The 17,292-nt window shown below is 39.9% G+C and overlaps 1 protein-coding gene across 20 annotated transcripts in view; it reads left to right on the forward strand.

Annotated features, from left to right (window-relative positions):
• Positions 1 to 17,292, forward strand: part of Plcb4 (phospholipase C beta 4) — a 385,025-nt gene that overhangs the window by 314,459 nt on the left and 53,274 nt on the right. For 18 of the 20 annotated variants that reach the window (XM_037205240.1, XM_028884521.2, XM_028884514.2 and 15 more), the window contains 8 exons: positions 1,070 to 1,280; positions 3,556 to 3,649; positions 6,288 to 6,367; positions 6,873 to 6,957; positions 9,256 to 9,346; positions 10,269 to 10,364; positions 13,004 to 13,104; positions 16,405 to 16,440. In XM_037205240.1, the coding sequence (XP_037061135.1) occupies positions 1,070 to 1,280; positions 3,556 to 3,649; positions 6,288 to 6,367; positions 6,873 to 6,957; positions 9,256 to 9,346; positions 10,269 to 10,364; positions 13,004 to 13,104; positions 16,405 to 16,440 (794 nt within the window). The remainder of the gene's footprint in view (positions 1 to 1,069; positions 1,281 to 3,555; positions 3,650 to 6,287; positions 6,368 to 6,872; positions 6,958 to 9,255; positions 9,347 to 10,268; positions 10,365 to 13,003; positions 13,105 to 16,404; positions 16,441 to 17,292) is intronic. The other 2 variants (XM_037205246.1, XM_037205248.1) reach the window with 1 other exon arrangement.

Consider the following 17,292-nt stretch of genomic DNA (forward strand, 5'->3'; position numbering starts at 1 on the left):
CATCCCACCATTCTTTTTTAGCTTTCATCTTTCTAGCTTTTATTTCCAATATGGCATTATATTTAATTGTTCATATATTCATGTTTCTTACCTATAATATGTGACTTTTGTAGAAGTGGAATGTAGCTCTTTTTTTCTGCACCTATCCCAGTGTCTCAAAAGTATTTGCTGTTAGAATGAATGAATGTGTCAAGGACAGAGGCATGGGAACTTTCATTGTGATACTTGAGTTGTAATTAGAAATGGCCTACATATCTAGCAACAAACTGAATTTATATATATTTTTTGAATATATATATATATTTTATGAATTTATAAATATATGGGCTTTGGTTGCATATGCCTTTTATCTCAGCACTCAGGAGACATACACAGGCAGATCTGTGAGTTCCAGGCCAACCTAGTTTACAGAATGAGTTCCAGGATAGCCAGGGCTACAAAGAGAAACCCTGTCTTGAAAAAACAATGTGTGTGTGTGTGTGTGTGTGTGAGAGAGAGAGAGAGAGAGAGAGAGAGAGAGAGAGAGAGAGAGAGAGAGAGAGAGAGAGAGACAGAGAGAGACAGAGAGAGAGACAGAGAGAGAAAGAGAGACAGAGAGAGAAAGAGAGACAGAGAGAGAGAGAAAGGGGGGAGGAATTAAATTGTTTAAAGGTGGAGAGCTAACCATTTCTAGGAAAGGCCCCTCCAACTGAATGAAAATAACAGTGACTTAGACTCTTACAGGTATTCTCAGTTACCAATCCTGATGCTCCTGGGCCAGCACGCTCCCCACTTGGCCAGAGGAAGCAGGAGATGGGCAGCAGAAAGCGAGGGTGATCATAGCAGAGCCAGAGGTCCCTCGCCACTGTGGTTCACAGCATAGCTCTTCATTTGGAGGACTGTCACAGATTGTGCTGCTTATAATGTGTAATTTTGTATTTTGTTCAAGTTCTGAAAGGTGTAGATTCTCGAGGAAAAAAAACTGGAGTTGTTTCTGCTCTTATTTTTAAGCTGCCTCAACTTGGCTGGGTAGAATATAAGACGAGCATCTTCAGAGCCATGGCGCCACTCAGATTTTCTTTCTCTGCAGGCCTCATATCAAGTGACGGGTTTTGCAGGTATCTGATGTCCGATGAAAATGCCCCAGTCTTCCTAGATCGCTTAGAACTCTACCAGGAGATGGACCACCCCCTGGCTCACTACTTCATCAGTTCTTCCCACAACACCTATCTTACCGGCCGGCAGTTTGGCGGAAAGTCTTCAGTGGAAATGTACCGACAAGTTCTCCTGGCTGGTTGCAGGTCTGGAACTCAAGATGGCAATTTGCTTTGTCTACCTGTGGCACCTTTAGACTTGTCGTTGTCCTCTCCTTGACCCTCCAGTCCCCAGTGTTCCAAGATGCCCACTGGATCTGCTAAGCCATGGCTCACACCAAATTCTGTATATCGATGCTCCCCCCAATTTATGAGTCCCTGTGATGAAGTTCTGTTTACAAATTAGGCACAGAGAGCTTAACAACATTGATGTTAAATTATTTTCCAAGGATGGATATACTGTGATAACATTGGTAGCATCACTACCTTTCACCTTGCAGCTGCCATTGTGAAAGTAAGGGTTCCTTGAATACAAGCACTGTAGTTCTCTGACATTCTGATAGCAAGGAAGGCCTCTAAGTGGCTGGCAGGTGGTAGTGAAAACAGACTGATGCGCTGGGCATTGCACTGATCCAGTTCCTAGGCAGGACAGTTGGCTGGTGAATGATACCATTGCACTACTCACACTGGTATGCAATTTAAAACATAGAAGTTGTTTATTTCTAGAACTTTGTTGTTGTTGGTTTTGGTCTTTTGGGGGGCCTGCTACCCAGCTCCCAAATAAATCACACACGGAGACTTATTCTTAATTATGAATGCCCAACCTTAACTTGGATTGTTTTTTGCTAGCTTTGCTTAACTTTAAATCATCTCATGTCTTTTGCCTCTGGGCTTTCCCTTTTCTATTCCTGTGTACCTTTCTTTGTTTTTTACCCCGTGGCTTGCTGTGTAGCTGGTGGCTGGCCCCTGGAATCCTCCTCCTTTTCTCACTTCTTGATCTCTCCTTTCTCCCAGCTTTCTCCTATTTATTCTCTCTGCCTGCCAGCCCCGCCTGTTCTTTTCCTGCCCTGCTATTGGCATTCAGTTCTTTATTAGACCACTAGGTGTTTTAGTCAGGCACAGTAACACAGCTTCACAGAGTTAAACAAATGCAACATAAACAAAAGTAACACGCCTTAAAATAATATTCTACAACACTTTGCATTCTATATTTTTCAAACCAATGTTGACCCTAGTTAACTGAACCATAGATAAGGGAGGATTATTGCAATTTACTTTTCTCTGAAATAAAAAATTATAAACAGAATGAAAAAAAACATTTACATTTCTCTTTAACAGATTGTGTTCATTTTATTTTGAGTGAGTATAGAAGGTATCACATAAAAGTCTTGAGTCATCTTAGGGGTCAAAATGCATTTACTTACTGTGACTTTAAAATACGACTTCAAAATCATAAAACAAGAAAATACATATATTTTAATAAGCCATGTTACATTTCCTACTAGTTGTAGGTAATTACAAATTTAGTTTTATTTAATGTACAAAAGAGCTTGGGAATTTAGTTTGATGGTAGAGCATTTGCTTAGCCTGTGCAAGGTCTTGAGTTCAATCCTTACCACTGTCCAAAATAAAAAAAATAAAATGTGGCTGCTTAATGTAAAGCTCAAAAGTTTAGTTTTCTAAGGAGAGATCACAGAAAGTGATTTTTATAGAAGTAAGCAAATATTTAATGTTAAAGTTTTACAAAAATAGATTTTTGTACAAAAAAAAAGAAATGTAGTTGTACTATGATTTTTTGGAAATATTTTTTTAAAGCTCACTGTGTTCTGTATATAAAAGTGCTACAAAGGAGATTAACTCTATCCTTACTTACTTCATGGATGTGCTTTGTCTCAATATCCGTGTCTGAATCTTAAAACAGCATGAGCATTTCTTGCTCAGTCCTGGGGTCTGCGTTGAGAGCTCTCTGCCTGCGAGGCAGGGCTCTTCTCCTGACAGGCTTTCATTTCACTTTTTATTTTGAGAAAGAATCTCAGTTACTTGCCCAAGCTGGCCATAAACTCTTAAGAAACTGGAGTTACCATCCTGTGCCACCAGGCCCAGCTCAAGAAAATTCCCTAGCATGGCAAAAGTAACATTATTCTACTCAATGCATTTATAAATAAATTTTAATATCACCCAAACCCAGCCTATATTGCAATTTTTCCATTGTCCTCTATTGCAGCTTGGTCCTCAATACAATTTTATTGAGAACCAGGCAGCTTATTATATACATTCCATCTCAGAATCTCGTCCACTGCCCTTTTTTTGATGACACCATTTTGAGGAGTGAAATCTAGTTTTAACCTGTGTATCCATGAAATACCCATGTTATTCATTCAGTTTTCTGACCTATAAGGAAGCGACTTATCTTGATGTGTCTTTGACTTTGTGCTTTGTTTCCTGGTAAGGGTTCAGTGTTGTAATCTGACTGTGTTTCTAGGTGTGTTGAACTTGACTGTTGGGATGGAAAAGGTGAAGATCAGGAGCCAATAATAACTCACGGAAAAGCAATGTGTACAGACATCCTTTTTAAGGTGGGTTTTAAAATTTCACAGTCAGAGCTTTCCCAGACTGTTGTGCAAATGCAGGAAACAAGGAAACAGTTTTCTTTTTTTCATTTTCTCAAGCAGTGTACTTTCATGTTTCTATCTTCTCATTTTAAAGAGAAAGCCAAGAAAAAATATTATTGGTCATATAATATTCCCTTCATGGTATTTTTCTGGCTTTCAAATGATGACTATAATGTAATGAGGCCCTTTAGCAGAGACTACCTAGTAGTTTTACCCCAAAACAATTTTTTTGGCACAGTTGGGTACACATATAGCCTAGTTACTTGGGAGCCTGAGGTAGGGGATTGCTTTAGTTCAGGATTTTGAGAAATATAGTGAGAACTATTCTCATCAAAATAAACAAAAACTTTTTTTTTTTTAAAAAAAAATCTTCTTATCTACCTGTGGGAGTCGCTGAACCCAAGTCCCTGTTCAGGGCACCATCTGTGGGAAGCCAACTCTCACCTTTTAAAATGTTCTTATGAGGAGGAGAGAGGAATAAGAAACTTTTAGATAGAAAGATAGTGGAGAGGAGACAGACAGAAACACAGGATAGCTTCGGGAGGACCTGGATCAAAATCCACCAGCTCCTCCTGTCTTTTCAAAAGGGCTTTTTATAACAATGCCAAGGGGTGGGGCAAAACTCCTCCCCCTTGCTAAATCAAAGCACACCGTACAGCCAAGTGTAGACTCTTCCAAACACCTGGTAACTACACCTGTGGTCAAATCATCCCCTTATGCAACTCTGCTGGGTAAAGCAAGCTCAGATTCTTTGACCCTGAGTAATTTGGGCTTCCACATCTGCCTATTTTCTTGCTGGCTTTCTGTTATTCCTGAAAGACTCCAAGGTAGCATAGAAAGAGAAAGTTTATAAATGAGCCTTATAATAATGAGATAATGAGGTTGGTATTGTGAATGATTGTTAGGAAATTTTCTCAATTTGGAAGACATACCATAACTTGGGCTCGACACTTTCAGAAGATTTGGAATAAGGAATAAACCATAATTCACAGGACCATCAGAAAGCATGGTCATTTCAGTACTGTGACCAGTGAGAAATCCCCCCACAACCAAGGCTCCTTTCCAAAAGTAATACGTAGTTAATAAACAAGGCACCTCCTACAACCTTTGGGTGGTCTCTTTGTGTGACTCTTAGTGTTTTCTTCCATATGTCCATGGTAGCCCACCAAAGGTAATAAACTCTGTTGGCTAATGTCAGATACATCTGTGCCTGCTGGTTTGTGTAGTTCAGGAAAGATAATAAGAATGTCTGGAACAATGGCTCTTAGCTCTGCCTACTAGTGAAATCATCAGTGTCTCCAGAACCATGATGCTTCTCTCAATTCTGTACGTGGAACATTGCATCCATCTTAGCCAAGGTATTGGTGACTTTTAATCAGCAACAATTCAAGATTATGCATCCTAAGAAGAATCAAGAGTATATTAAAGTGACAAGGTGTGAATTTATATGGTCATTAAATGACAAAGAATAGTGGTGTCCTCTCCAGGAGATTAAGAAGCCCAGTCAGGAAGCAGCATGGAAAACAGTCACCCATAAGGAAAGCAGACTCCGAAGGCATTGGCAAACTTTTCTTCCAGGAGTAATTCTTTACCATTTACTCTAGACAGTTAAGTTCATGGTCATTTTTACCTGTGAATAAACTTTAAGAAATAGTACTGAAATGACTGCTGCATTCATAAGAATGTCTCAATAAAATATTTTCAGGTTTATCACTTCAACTGCACTTCCATGGATAATTATTGTAAAAATATTTTATGACTTGCTGAGTGATGCGGCTTGCCACAGACCAGTAAGAACTTGTAGATTTTATAGTGTGATACTCCGTAGCAGCACTGGTTTGAAGTCCTTTTTTCTAAAACAGTCATGTGAGCCAACGTTTGGTTACAGCTTTTCTATTTCATGTGATGCAAGGTACAGGAAGGTGTTGTGCCTCTTAGGAGTGGGTGTTAAGTGTAAAAGTGAAGCCAGAGCCCTCTCTTTTTTTGCCTCCCCTGTTACTTGACCACAGGAGAGACCCACTTTTCACTAGGCTCACACAAAATAATGATTTTGCAGTTGTCACACCAGTACACTGGGATCAACAAAGAATGATAGTTCAAAAATGATTCCAAACTCAGAGGAAGGCCAATTAGAAGCTTCCTGAAATCCTTGTGTTATTACCAACACATTTCCTCAGAGGTGGGAGGAATTGAAGATTGGGCTACGATGAAAATTCCTGTACAAAGTTTATGTTCTCCTCCAGGAGAATGATGAGGGCTAAGGGCATGATTTAGTGGTTGAGCCCTTGCTTCACATACACAAAACCCTGGATTCAAACCTGAGTACCACTTAAAGGGGGTGGGGTAGACCAGATTCCCTGGCTCTGCACACTGTCAAGTGAGAGCTGGCAGACCACTCAAGTAATATCATTTTAATAGCACTGGAGAAATAAAAGAGAGCGTTCATTGAAAAGCAGTGTCCTAGGTGCGTAAGCAGATGTGTTCTCCAGGTCGAATTGTTTAAGTTGACTTCCTTGAGAAACCCAGTTAGTGGTCTCTGAATAGTGTCAGGTGCCTTAAATCTGTTGTTCTTTTCTCTCATAAACACTCTTTGTCTTTAAAGGATGTAATCCAAGCCATCAAGGAAACAGCGTTTGTCACGTCAGAATATCCTGTAATTCTCTCCTTTGAAAACCACTGCAGGTATAACAGCACCTTCTTTTCCCCATCTCTACTTGGTGGTGTTTCAGGTCTCTGGCTCCTGCTGCTAATTCTTTTTTTTTTTTTTTTTTTTTTTTTTTTTTTTTTTAATAACTGAGTAGTTTCCTGTCTGATGGGCTAAGTAGCAAGTGATCCTCCAGCGAGGACACAGTTATTCCAGCCCTGCCCACCAAGAAGTCATCTTGTGGCTCAGTAATGCTTTCTCCAAACAAAAGGTCCGAAGTTGGGACACCTAGTTTAAAGTTCCTTTGAGATGAAAAATTTGGCAATAAACTTGGATGGTATTTTTATGTTTTTCTTGCCAATTTTTAATTTTAAGTTGTACCAGTTAAAGTTTGTATAGTACTTAAAAGTATGACTCCAGTTAATGTTATGAAAACAGCCTTGAATTTAGCAAAGCGAGAGTCTTTAGTTATAGGGATGGATATCTCATTCTTGGAGAGTTAATGGACATTTGAATTTACAAATGCCACTTCTTTCTCCCCAGCAAATATCAACAGTACAAGATGTCCAAGTATTGTGAAGATCTATTTGGGGATCTCCTGTTGAAACAAGCACTCGAATCACATCCAGTATGTATTTTTAGAAAACCATATTTCCAGCATGAATGGATTTGTTTTGAAATGTGTTTTTCAGGGGTCAAGTAGCACTGGAGGATGAATACTAAGGATTTTCATATTTATTTAGATTCTCTGGTACAAAAAGCTTTTATCGTGCTTCAGAGGGATGTCGAGAGGCGTATAAAGTAAACATGTGGCTCAAGTTTAATCTGGATGCTCTTGAGGTCTCATGTTTTAAATTTCATAAAGCTTCCAAGCCAAGAGTCCAGGCTTCTCTGTGCTTCCCAGTGTTGGCCACATACTGAGTCACTTCAGACACCTGTAAAAACGCCTGCACTAGGGCTCCCACCTACAATGTTGTTTGTTTCTAACTGACCCAGCTCAAGCAGGTGTATTTTTAAAGCCCTCCAGGTAAACAAATGTGCACCCAGGGTTCAGACCTCATGGGAGCCTGTTGCTGTGGGAAGTGCTCCAAACTGATGTCATAAGACCCAAAGTTCAAGTTCCCAACTCCAAAATAAATACTCAGGCAAAGTCACATGGCCATGTTTGAGCTTCATTGTATACCTGCCAGTTTCTTCATAAAGGCGCTATTATTGAGTCTGTGGTCCATAGAAGGGCTTTATGGAGTCTAAAGAATGCGTGTGTAATTGTTCCAGAGAGTTCCTTGGATTTCTGTCAGGATACATAATGTCCAAGAGGATAAGATGCACTATAAAAAGATGTCACAAGAGACCAGGCTTACTAAAATTAGTGTTTTATTGGGGTGTTCAGGCCTCCTGCAGACATGGGAGCATCAGACAATAAATAGGAGAGGGATAGGGCAGCAAACAACAAGAGGGTATTTGCTCTGTGTGAATAATTTGTCTGTTTTAACCATGAATTTTTCCCAAAGGAAGGTGTGGCAGCCGAAAGCACGTGGGAGACAAGGCTGCATCCTTTGTTCCCCACCTGACTCTCTGCAGCCTGCTGAAGCATCGTGGCAGGTGCTGCCCATGTCCTCCCACCACTCCCTCTTTCTCCACCCCCTGACCTGACTGTTGGCCGATAGTACCTACAGCTTTCTGCTGGAATGTAACCTCTGGTCACTGGTCAGGCTCTCCTCACACGAGAGGGACAGGCCGGAGTGTTTGAGAATGAACACCCCCACCAGTCCCCTCACTGTATTCCCAGCGGCTACTTCTGAACACTTGTTCTCTTCTGTCCCTTGGGATCCCCAGCAGGACTCCCTGTGCACCACCCTCAGGTGACCCCAATGATAGCATCTAAATAACACATCCCTCACTGGCTGTCTCTTCTTTGTCTTCTTTTTCCACTCCTCTGTTGATGTCTGCAAGAGCTAGCTCTCAAATAAACTTGTCCAAGAAGCTGATTCTGAGGGATGCCATACTAAGAAGCATCCTTAATTTATTTTATTACTATTGTTTTTTTAGCCTGCACCCTCTTCCTATTTTCTTGGGCAAGAGAAGAAGCTTTCTTTTTGGGAAAGGTCATTATATTCTCAATGAAGGAATATATATGTATATGTATGTGTGTATGTATGTGTATGTATGTATGTATTATGTATGTATATCCCCAGGGAAAGGACCAGTTCCACCAGACAGCTTGTAGCAGGCAGCATTCTGTTAAAGGTCTTCACAATGTAAGACACAGACTTGCTTGCTATACATAGGATAAAATAATGAGTTTTGAAGTAAATGTCTGTGTAGAAACTGCATAGGTAAGAGTGTGGTTGGATGGGTGGGGAGTGAATAATTATATATCAGAAGGTCCCACTGACCACAGAGAATGACCTAAGCAGACTTAACTTCCTGTAAAGTACAAGCAAATGAAGCCACAGTGAAGCTCAGATTGCAGTAATTCAAACCTCTCTCATTTTCAGTGGACCTGTCAAAATCCCAAGTCAGTCTGTTGAGATCAAAGACAGGCTTGGTGTTATGATCTGGTGCAGATGGAGGGGAGCTCTGGGGCCTTTCAAGTGCTACCCTGTACCTTCTGGTGGACCTGAAATGTGAAAGGCCTACCGTATAGCAGGACTGGCACATCCCAGAACCACTCAGGTCATACCCTACCCTACTAGGGAAGTTGGGTCCAGTCTGTACACCCCAGAAAATTGGGAGTTCCAAGTTTGCAGTGTTATTGAAATCCAAGTTGGATTCAGTAAACTGATGTGAGAAGTTTGTGGAAAGCACAGCCGTGCAGACTGACATCTAGTGGATGTTAGCTGCTATGACTCCAGGCCTCGGGGCTCTTCTGGGCTAGAAAACTAATGGAGAAGCCACTAACTGAGATCTTTCTGTATATCCCTAGCTTGAACCAGGCAGGCCTTTGCCATCCCCTAATGACCTCAAGAGAAAAATACTCATCAAAAATAAAAGGCTGAAACCTGAAGTTGAAAAAAGTAAGTCAAATGCACATATACCTTTGGTCAGCTTAGTTGTCTAGATGAAGTGTGATTTAGAACTACTTAGAGATTTGAAAAGGGAAAGGTGGAATGTAGATATTACATTTACTTTTCAGGGCTTTGTCACTACGTTCCAATTTACCTTTAATTTCTGCAACTGGTCCATGCAGTGGGAAGCAACTATTCATATGCTTATGTGCTGAAATACAAAAGGAAAAGCAGTGAAAGTGCTTGTATTGCTGCATATCTTGTCACAGTTTCATTCATAAAAGTTGAATTAATTTATGCTCACATTGGTAGTATCTAAAAATCTCTTCTCCCAGAATATTCATAGTGCTGGCTATGGTCCACTTTTGACATGTATGTCTAGTAAAAGAAAAAATAATATGACTTGATTTATTTTGTTTATGACAATGAAATTGTATATTGTACTTCATCCTTTTATGTGTTTTTCCATTTCTAAAATGTAGAGAAATTTGTGTTTTATTTACCAGGATAATAATCCCAGTTGTATTCATTGCAAATACTCTTATCCTTAAGTTCTATTAATCTCTAGCGTGCATGCCAGGTTTCTACGATGTCATTGTTGTTGCTCATAAATCTTGGTCTATACCAGATTCTCTAAATTATGAACATTTGATATCTGTCTTTATATACTGATTCCTTCTCCAAACCTGGCAATCAGAAAGGAGAGGGCATTCACCCATGGTCCAGTAAGTTTTCCTCCTGTGTGTATAACACACTGGCTTCACAAGGCTTACAAAGACACAAGGAGTAGGAATGTGTAAGATATGAGTGTAGCCAGTAGGTGCCCATGTAATATGCTGCCTCTTCCTGTCCTCAGTGTTGATGTTAAACCCCCACATTTTATAAGTGACCTAGTGTCTGTTGCCATCTCCTTGTTTGATTTTACTAATAGAACAGCTTGAAGCTTTGAAAAGCATGATGGAAGCTGGAGAGACAGCTGCCCCGGCTAGCATCTTAGAAGATGACAATGAAGAGGAAATAGAAAGTGGTGAGTTGTGGGGCTGGGGAACGGACTTCATGGTTAAAATGCCTGTCATGCAAACCTGAAGACCTGAGTCTGGATACCTAGACTCCATGTGAAAACCACATGCTTCTTATAATGAACATCTGTAACACGCGTGAAGATGGGAAGTAGAGACAGGAGAATTTCTACTAGTTTGTGGGCCAGCTAGTTAGTTAGACAAAAGCAACAGAAAACAAGCAAGAGAGCCTGCCTCAAAACATGACAGAAGGGGAGGATTGACAACCGAGGTGGTCCTGTGACCTCCACATGCATGCTGTGGGCACATACACAACCTCTTTCACATAGTCTCATTAGCACACATAAGCATTACACACACACACACACACACACACACACACACACACAGAGAGAGAGAGAGAGAGAGAGAGAGAGAGAGAGAGAGAGAGAAAGAGAGAGAGTAATGAGTTGCCATTTCAAGCTCATGTTACAAAATGTTTTTATTAGAAATAAGAAAAACATTAATCTCTCTTAATGAACCCCTTTGAATAGCAGTGACATTATCTTGCTTAGTATTCAGGAGTACTTTTTTTCATTAGCTTTAATCTTTTGAGGGGGTTGGTCTTTTCTTCAGATGCTATTGTTTCCAGTTTATCTGGACAGTGGATGTTAGTGGCTTAGTTGTCTCCCTTCCCATTGTGCACTGAGCTCTTTGGAAAAGATATACAGTCAGAGACTAGGTCTTGAATCACTTGTATATTAGGCAAGGGTTGAATGGACCCGTTGAAAGGTCCATTCCATGATCTTTTTCTATAAAGAAAAACATGAACTTCAGTCTTGTTAGTGATTATAGTGAGACAAAGAACATAGGGTAAGAGAAACCTAATGAAATGATTGGCTGGTGTGCACAACGTGAACTTGAGAGTCAAAGCATATATTGAAATTTTAATTAATTAGTTAGTTAGTGAGCTACACTGGGTATAACTCAGTGATACAGCACAGGCCTAGCATGCAAGAGGCCTTCTCACCAGACTTTCTAGCAACCTTACTTAAAATACTTGAATATTTACCATCACCTGTTTTACCTCCTCTATATAGCGAGCCATGATGTTTTGTTTAATACTGGTGCTGGGGTTGTAGCTCAGGAGTAGCATATTTGCCTCATGTGAACAAAGCCCTGAGTTTAGTTTCTTACACTGAAAAGTAGTGATAAAATAATTATTAATAACAGTAATCAATGGGCCTTATGAAAGTTTGGGAGTGTTTTCATATAATGATCTGTTGATCATGTATCCTGATAATTAACTGCCCAAATGACTTGAACTTGCATTGATTTAACAGAAACATGGATGTATAGACTGACTTGGGACTAAGTACATGGAGAAACTTTTTTACCCACACATCTGAACTATGTCTGATTTTAGGAGATTAGATATAGGCTAAATTAAGAGCTATCAGAATTACCTAATTTTACTCATTGTCTCTTATTAAAAATCCTGACTGTGGGAGAGAGTCCATTAATAAATAAAGTGAATGTCCATGGGTTTAACTCCAGTCCCAGAGAAAACACAGCATTTGGCTTTCTTGTGTTTCTCTGTGCCTAGTAGGATCAAAGAGGCGAAAGATCTCTGGTATTATTCAGTTAGTTCCTAAATATTGCACTATCCAAATTTGGAGACTCAAGACTGTGGTTTATAATTTCCTCTCACAATTTCGTGAGACACAGGGTTTCATTTGGCTGTTATTCCTTGGGTTTTTCATACAGTTACTAGCAGGTGAACATCTGGAGTTGGCATTATCTTAAAAATTATAGACAAGTTAGACAAGGTTGCTCATTAGTTGAACTATTTGTGGAGCTTAGCTGGGTCTTTTGACCAGTGTATCCCCTTGTGGCCCTATGTAGTTTCAGCATCTCACAACATATTGACTAAGTTGCAGCATCTAAGGACCTGGGCCCTAGCTGCAGGAAGTAGATGCCGTTATATTATTTAAGAGCTATGCATGGGTCCAGTGGACCACTTTGTCTCTGCTTTGTTCATCAAAGCAGTCTTAGGGCTGCCCATGTTCAAGAGAACAGGTAAGCAACATGTCAGTTAGCAATGCAGCTGTCTTTGGATATATAGTATATAACAATTGTATAGTTCAGATGTTTAAAAAATAATATATAAAGTATTGATATATATATATGTGTGTGTATATATTATATATATATCAACAATAGTCCTAGAATTTAGAAAAGGAACATTAAGCAAAACTGGTTCTTTAATTCAGCTTAAATTTCAAAGAAGATAACTAAATGCATGTCTGGTGTTGCTGAACTATAATCCAGTAAGACAAACTGCAGAAATAATGGAATAAATCAACATGAAAACCATTAGTAATAACTGTGTCATTGTATACCAGCTGTGGTACAGGCAGCTTGTGTCACTGCCTTGTCATCATATAGCCCAATAAAACAAGTGCTCTCATTCTTTAATGCACCTGTGTATGGAGCAGAGACTCCATAGTGACAGTGCGTGGTTCCAAATCCTGGTTCCATGTTGTAGGTCTTGGGAACCTTCTCTCATGTCTTCCCAGGGCTTATGGGCACGGTCTGACTGTTCAGCAGTACATTGGCTCCATAGGTTTTGTTTTGCTTTGTTTTTTTTTTCCTGTCTGTTAAGCAGCTGATCAAGAAGAAGAAGCCCACCCTGAGTACAAATTTGGAAGTGAACTGTCTGCTGATGACTTCAGTCACAAGGAAGCAGTTGCAAACAGTGTCAAGAAGGTCAGAGGCTTTGTGTCCCTATTCTTCATGATTTTTAAGGGTGGTAGTTTTTGTGGAATTTTTGGGCTGTTACAACCACAGGAGAATCAGGTATTGTGTCTTCTCTCTAATTATATAGGACAAAACTCTCTGCTGTGGGACCTGAATCTGACACACTCACAATATTAAGTTTAAAATGACCTTTCAGTTTCTTATTGATTACACCCTCTTCTGGCCACCACCCATTTTGGTCAGGCTTTTAGAAATATCACAATTTATTGCCATATAGTTGGTGAGTAGGAAGGCAGTATGTCAGAGCCAAAGGTTAGCCTGTTAGAACCATTAGGAAAATCAATCCTGAGCATTCCAAACCAAGCCTCAGCACAGAGTTGGTCCAGCTGGTGAGAAAACTATCCTAACAAAACTACAGATTGTTTCCAGCAATTAAGCTAAGAAAGAATGTTATTAGGTTCCTGGTACTTGGTCAGTCCCAGCATAGGCCATGCTGTTCTAAACAGGTCAAAATGTACTTTCATTTTGCCTTTTGGTAGCTTCTTTAGGTCTCCTAGTTTAGGAGAAAGGGTGGGAAACAGAGTGTGAAGAGTCAAGTAATTGTACAGTTCTTATGAAAATAAAAATGAGTACTAAAGTGGAAAATGATGAGAAAATGAGGTAATAGGACTAAGGAAACCAGAACCCAAAAGGGAAAGATGAATTCACTGTGCAGAGAAATGCCAAGTAATATTTCACACAGGAGGACCACAATAAAAGCAAAGATGATGTGAGTATAGTAGAGTGAATGATGGGTAGAGTGATGCGAGATGAGATGTGCTGGGATGGAATTAACTACTTTAGAACTTCGAAAGTTTCTATGAGAAATTCAAAGCTTAGGTGAAACATGATTTGTTTCACATAAAACTTTAAAATGGGGAGAGAGTGTAATCTAATAGAAGACTATGATAGTCCTTTGTGGATGCTCATTTAGAGGAAAGTAGCAGGGCAGAAGTGTGGAAAACATTGAGAATGGGCTTTTAATTGGTCAGAAACAGCCCCTAGTGGTTAAACTAGGAAGAGAGAGGATAAAATATTCCAAGGGGTATCAAGGAAATAAACAGTGGTACAGCTTACTGATGGTGGATTAAACATGGAGGTGAGAGAATGAGAAGATGACCTCCTGGAATCCTTGTTAGAAGAGCGGGTTCGTGGTACTGTTTACTGGAGTGGGAAACATTGATGGGAAAGGACTTCATGGTTTCAAAATGGGACAGGCAACTGGAGATGTCTGTATTCCAGTGGAAGTACCAAGAGGAAAATTGATTCCCTGGCCTCATGGGTAAGTTATTTAACCTCTCTTTGCCTTTGTTTCCTTTTCTGACAAATGAGGGTAATGATGCCTATTTCACCACGTACTCCCCAAAGACTAAATGAACTTACAGTGGTGCCACATACATGGTAGCCCCTGTAAAGGTAGCGATTCTGCTCTGCTGTCATTACTTTCATCCTCATCGTCATTACCACATCACTCATATAACCAGCACCTGTCTCTAGAAGGGAGGATGAGCAAGAGATGTAAGTTCAAGAGATGGTGTTTGAAGTCCTGGAAATGGCGGAGATGAGTCATAAGAGGTGTAAAAGAAGGCCTGAGTGGAGCCCTGGTCAGAAGTGGGCTCACAGGAGAGGAACCAGGAAGGAAAAACATAAGAGAATGGGACAGTTGCAGGATTTGAATGCTGTTGAGTGGTTGGATATGAAGACTTGTGTCCACTAGACTGGTAGCGTGGAGGTCGTTGGCAAGTTGAAGAGAAGTTTTGGTAGAGCGCTTGGAGTAAAGGGGGCAGGCTGAAAGGAACAGGCCTTTGAGAGCTTTGTTTGAAAGGAACAAGTAATGGGCTGGTGTCTGAAAGAAATGTGAATATGGAAGGGATGCTCTTTTACAATCTGGGTGATGTTCAGTGCTATGGAAAGGGAGTCTCTAGTATTGCAAGAGAGAGAAGCACCAGCTGCCTGGGAACTCCTTGAGAAGGTGAGAATAGATGAGATCATAGCTATGTGAAGGTGCGGTCCTTGGTAGAGTAGAGATACTTGCTTCGTGAAGACTGTGGGCAAAGATGTAGGTAGGAGGATCTGATGGAAGGAAGATAGATTTATTTCTGTCTGAGAGAAAAGTCAAGGAAATATTATCATTTCTGATAATAGGGAACTGGGAGTATTTTGAGAATGCTTTTGCCCACTAAGAGTCAAGAATGTTGCTGTATTACACAGAGTCCTCATCAATCCTGTCTTCAATTGGGCTAATATAACAAAAATATCAGGCCTGGTTGGATCAGATACCTAAAATTTATTTCTTGGTGCTTTCTGGGTTGGGTGCCAAGGTCAGTGTGACAGCCAATATATTCTTAAAAGCTCTCTTAGTAGTCATATCTTCCCACTGTGGAAAGAAAATGGGAAAGTAAGATTTTTCCTATCACTTTCCATAAGAGCACTAACCTACTGTGAGGACTCCACCCTATGGCCCGATTACCTCCCACAGTCCCCATCTCCAACTTCTGATGTATCTTGACTTACAGTGTGACTATGATGAGTCCATTCTAAAGGGTGAAAATATAAGTTAAAAATGCACCTAACACACTTAACTGGTTGACAGTATAGCTGAGCAGCATAGTACACTGTATAGCTCTGGTCATTTACCCTTGGGATTATGTGGCTAACAAGGAGCCACTGTCCTGCATCACAAGAGAACACCAAACAGTGTATGCTTAGCCAAGAGAAGATCAAACTGAAAATACAGTTTCCACTGAATGATTATCACTCCACACCCTCATAAAACAAAACAAAATCATAAATCAAGCCATCATTAAGTTGGGGATCATCAATCTATCGCACTGGAATTAGGGTTTCACCATATGCTTCTGGTGGGGCTGCAAACATTGAGTTCATGGCAGGGTCACAAACATGAACGTTGGCTTACCGAAAATGACCATTTGTGCTTCCCTTTACATTTAAGGGAAGGTGACCACATTGGTAATTCATTTCAATTCTCATGCATTAATCCTTAGTGAAAATTTTATAGTGAAGCATCTAAGTGAAGATTATTAACAGAGGAGGAAGTGTCAAAATTAGAACTTCTAAAGTGAGAAGACAGTGAGCCTCGCATGTCTGCAGTATTTGTTTTTGGTGATGGCTCTATGTCATCAATAATGTATCATATAAACAAATAAAAAGAACAAGTTTACATACACTTACTTACATAAATACCGGCTAATGAGTTTGGAAATTTGCCCTTTAGAGAGGTAAACAAATCATTTTCTTTCTCTAATTTAGACCTCAGATGACCTTGAACATGAAAACAACAAAAAGGTAACAAAATACTTCTCAAGCATTTTTTCATTAGGAGACACCCACATGTGGCCCTCTCATTATTAACATTATTATTATTATAGTCATTATTAACAACTTCTACTAAGTGTTGATAATCTTCGTAGCCCATGCAATGTCAGGGGTAGTGTCTGATTCATCTTGTTATAAGAGTTCAAAGAAAAAATCATACCAATAAAACTATTAAATCTGACTTAAAACATAACTAAGGCAGATAGGACAATTTTCCTAAAAGTAAGTGTTTAATACTGTAAGGTATTTCCTCATGTGGACTGAGATTTCAGTCAAAGGAGAAAGTTACATAATCATTAACATATTAAACATGAAAATAAAAATAACCAGTTGTGCAGCAGAGCCATATCATAGCATAGAAGAAAAGTGATCTTGGTTCGGAGGATGCTGACATTAGGAAAGGTTAGCTTCACACCGCATATCTTAGAGGGTCTTCATTCAGTGGTATCAGACACTGGCCTTACTGTGAACAAAAAATATTAAATTTTAATTTTCTTTTATCCTCTCTTCAAGGTTCTTCATGTTGTTCAAATTTATGCATGTGTTTTATTATATAATGTAGAGCCTGATGGCAATCACAGGCAGAATTGACTTGTCCATGGATTCTCACTCACAATTCAGAGCACAGGAAATCCTGCCTTGCTGTCTGTGAGGCCCTGTTGCATTTGGAGTGATGTGTCTTCTTATTTCCTAACTATTCCAAGTTAAGGAATACCTCCCTGTGTTTCTGAGGACCTTCTGTGCTTAGCCTGGATTTCCATAAGATGGTAGGGTCAGCTGTACACAGACTGACCCATTTGAGGTTTGCCGTAGGTTTACTGA

Source organism: Peromyscus leucopus, chromosome 4, assembly GCF_004664715.2.
Source record: "Peromyscus leucopus breed LL Stock chromosome 4, UCI_PerLeu_2.1, whole genome shotgun sequence".
In the NCBI taxonomy this organism is placed as follows: domain Eukaryota; kingdom Metazoa; phylum Chordata; class Mammalia; order Rodentia; family Cricetidae; genus Peromyscus; species Peromyscus leucopus.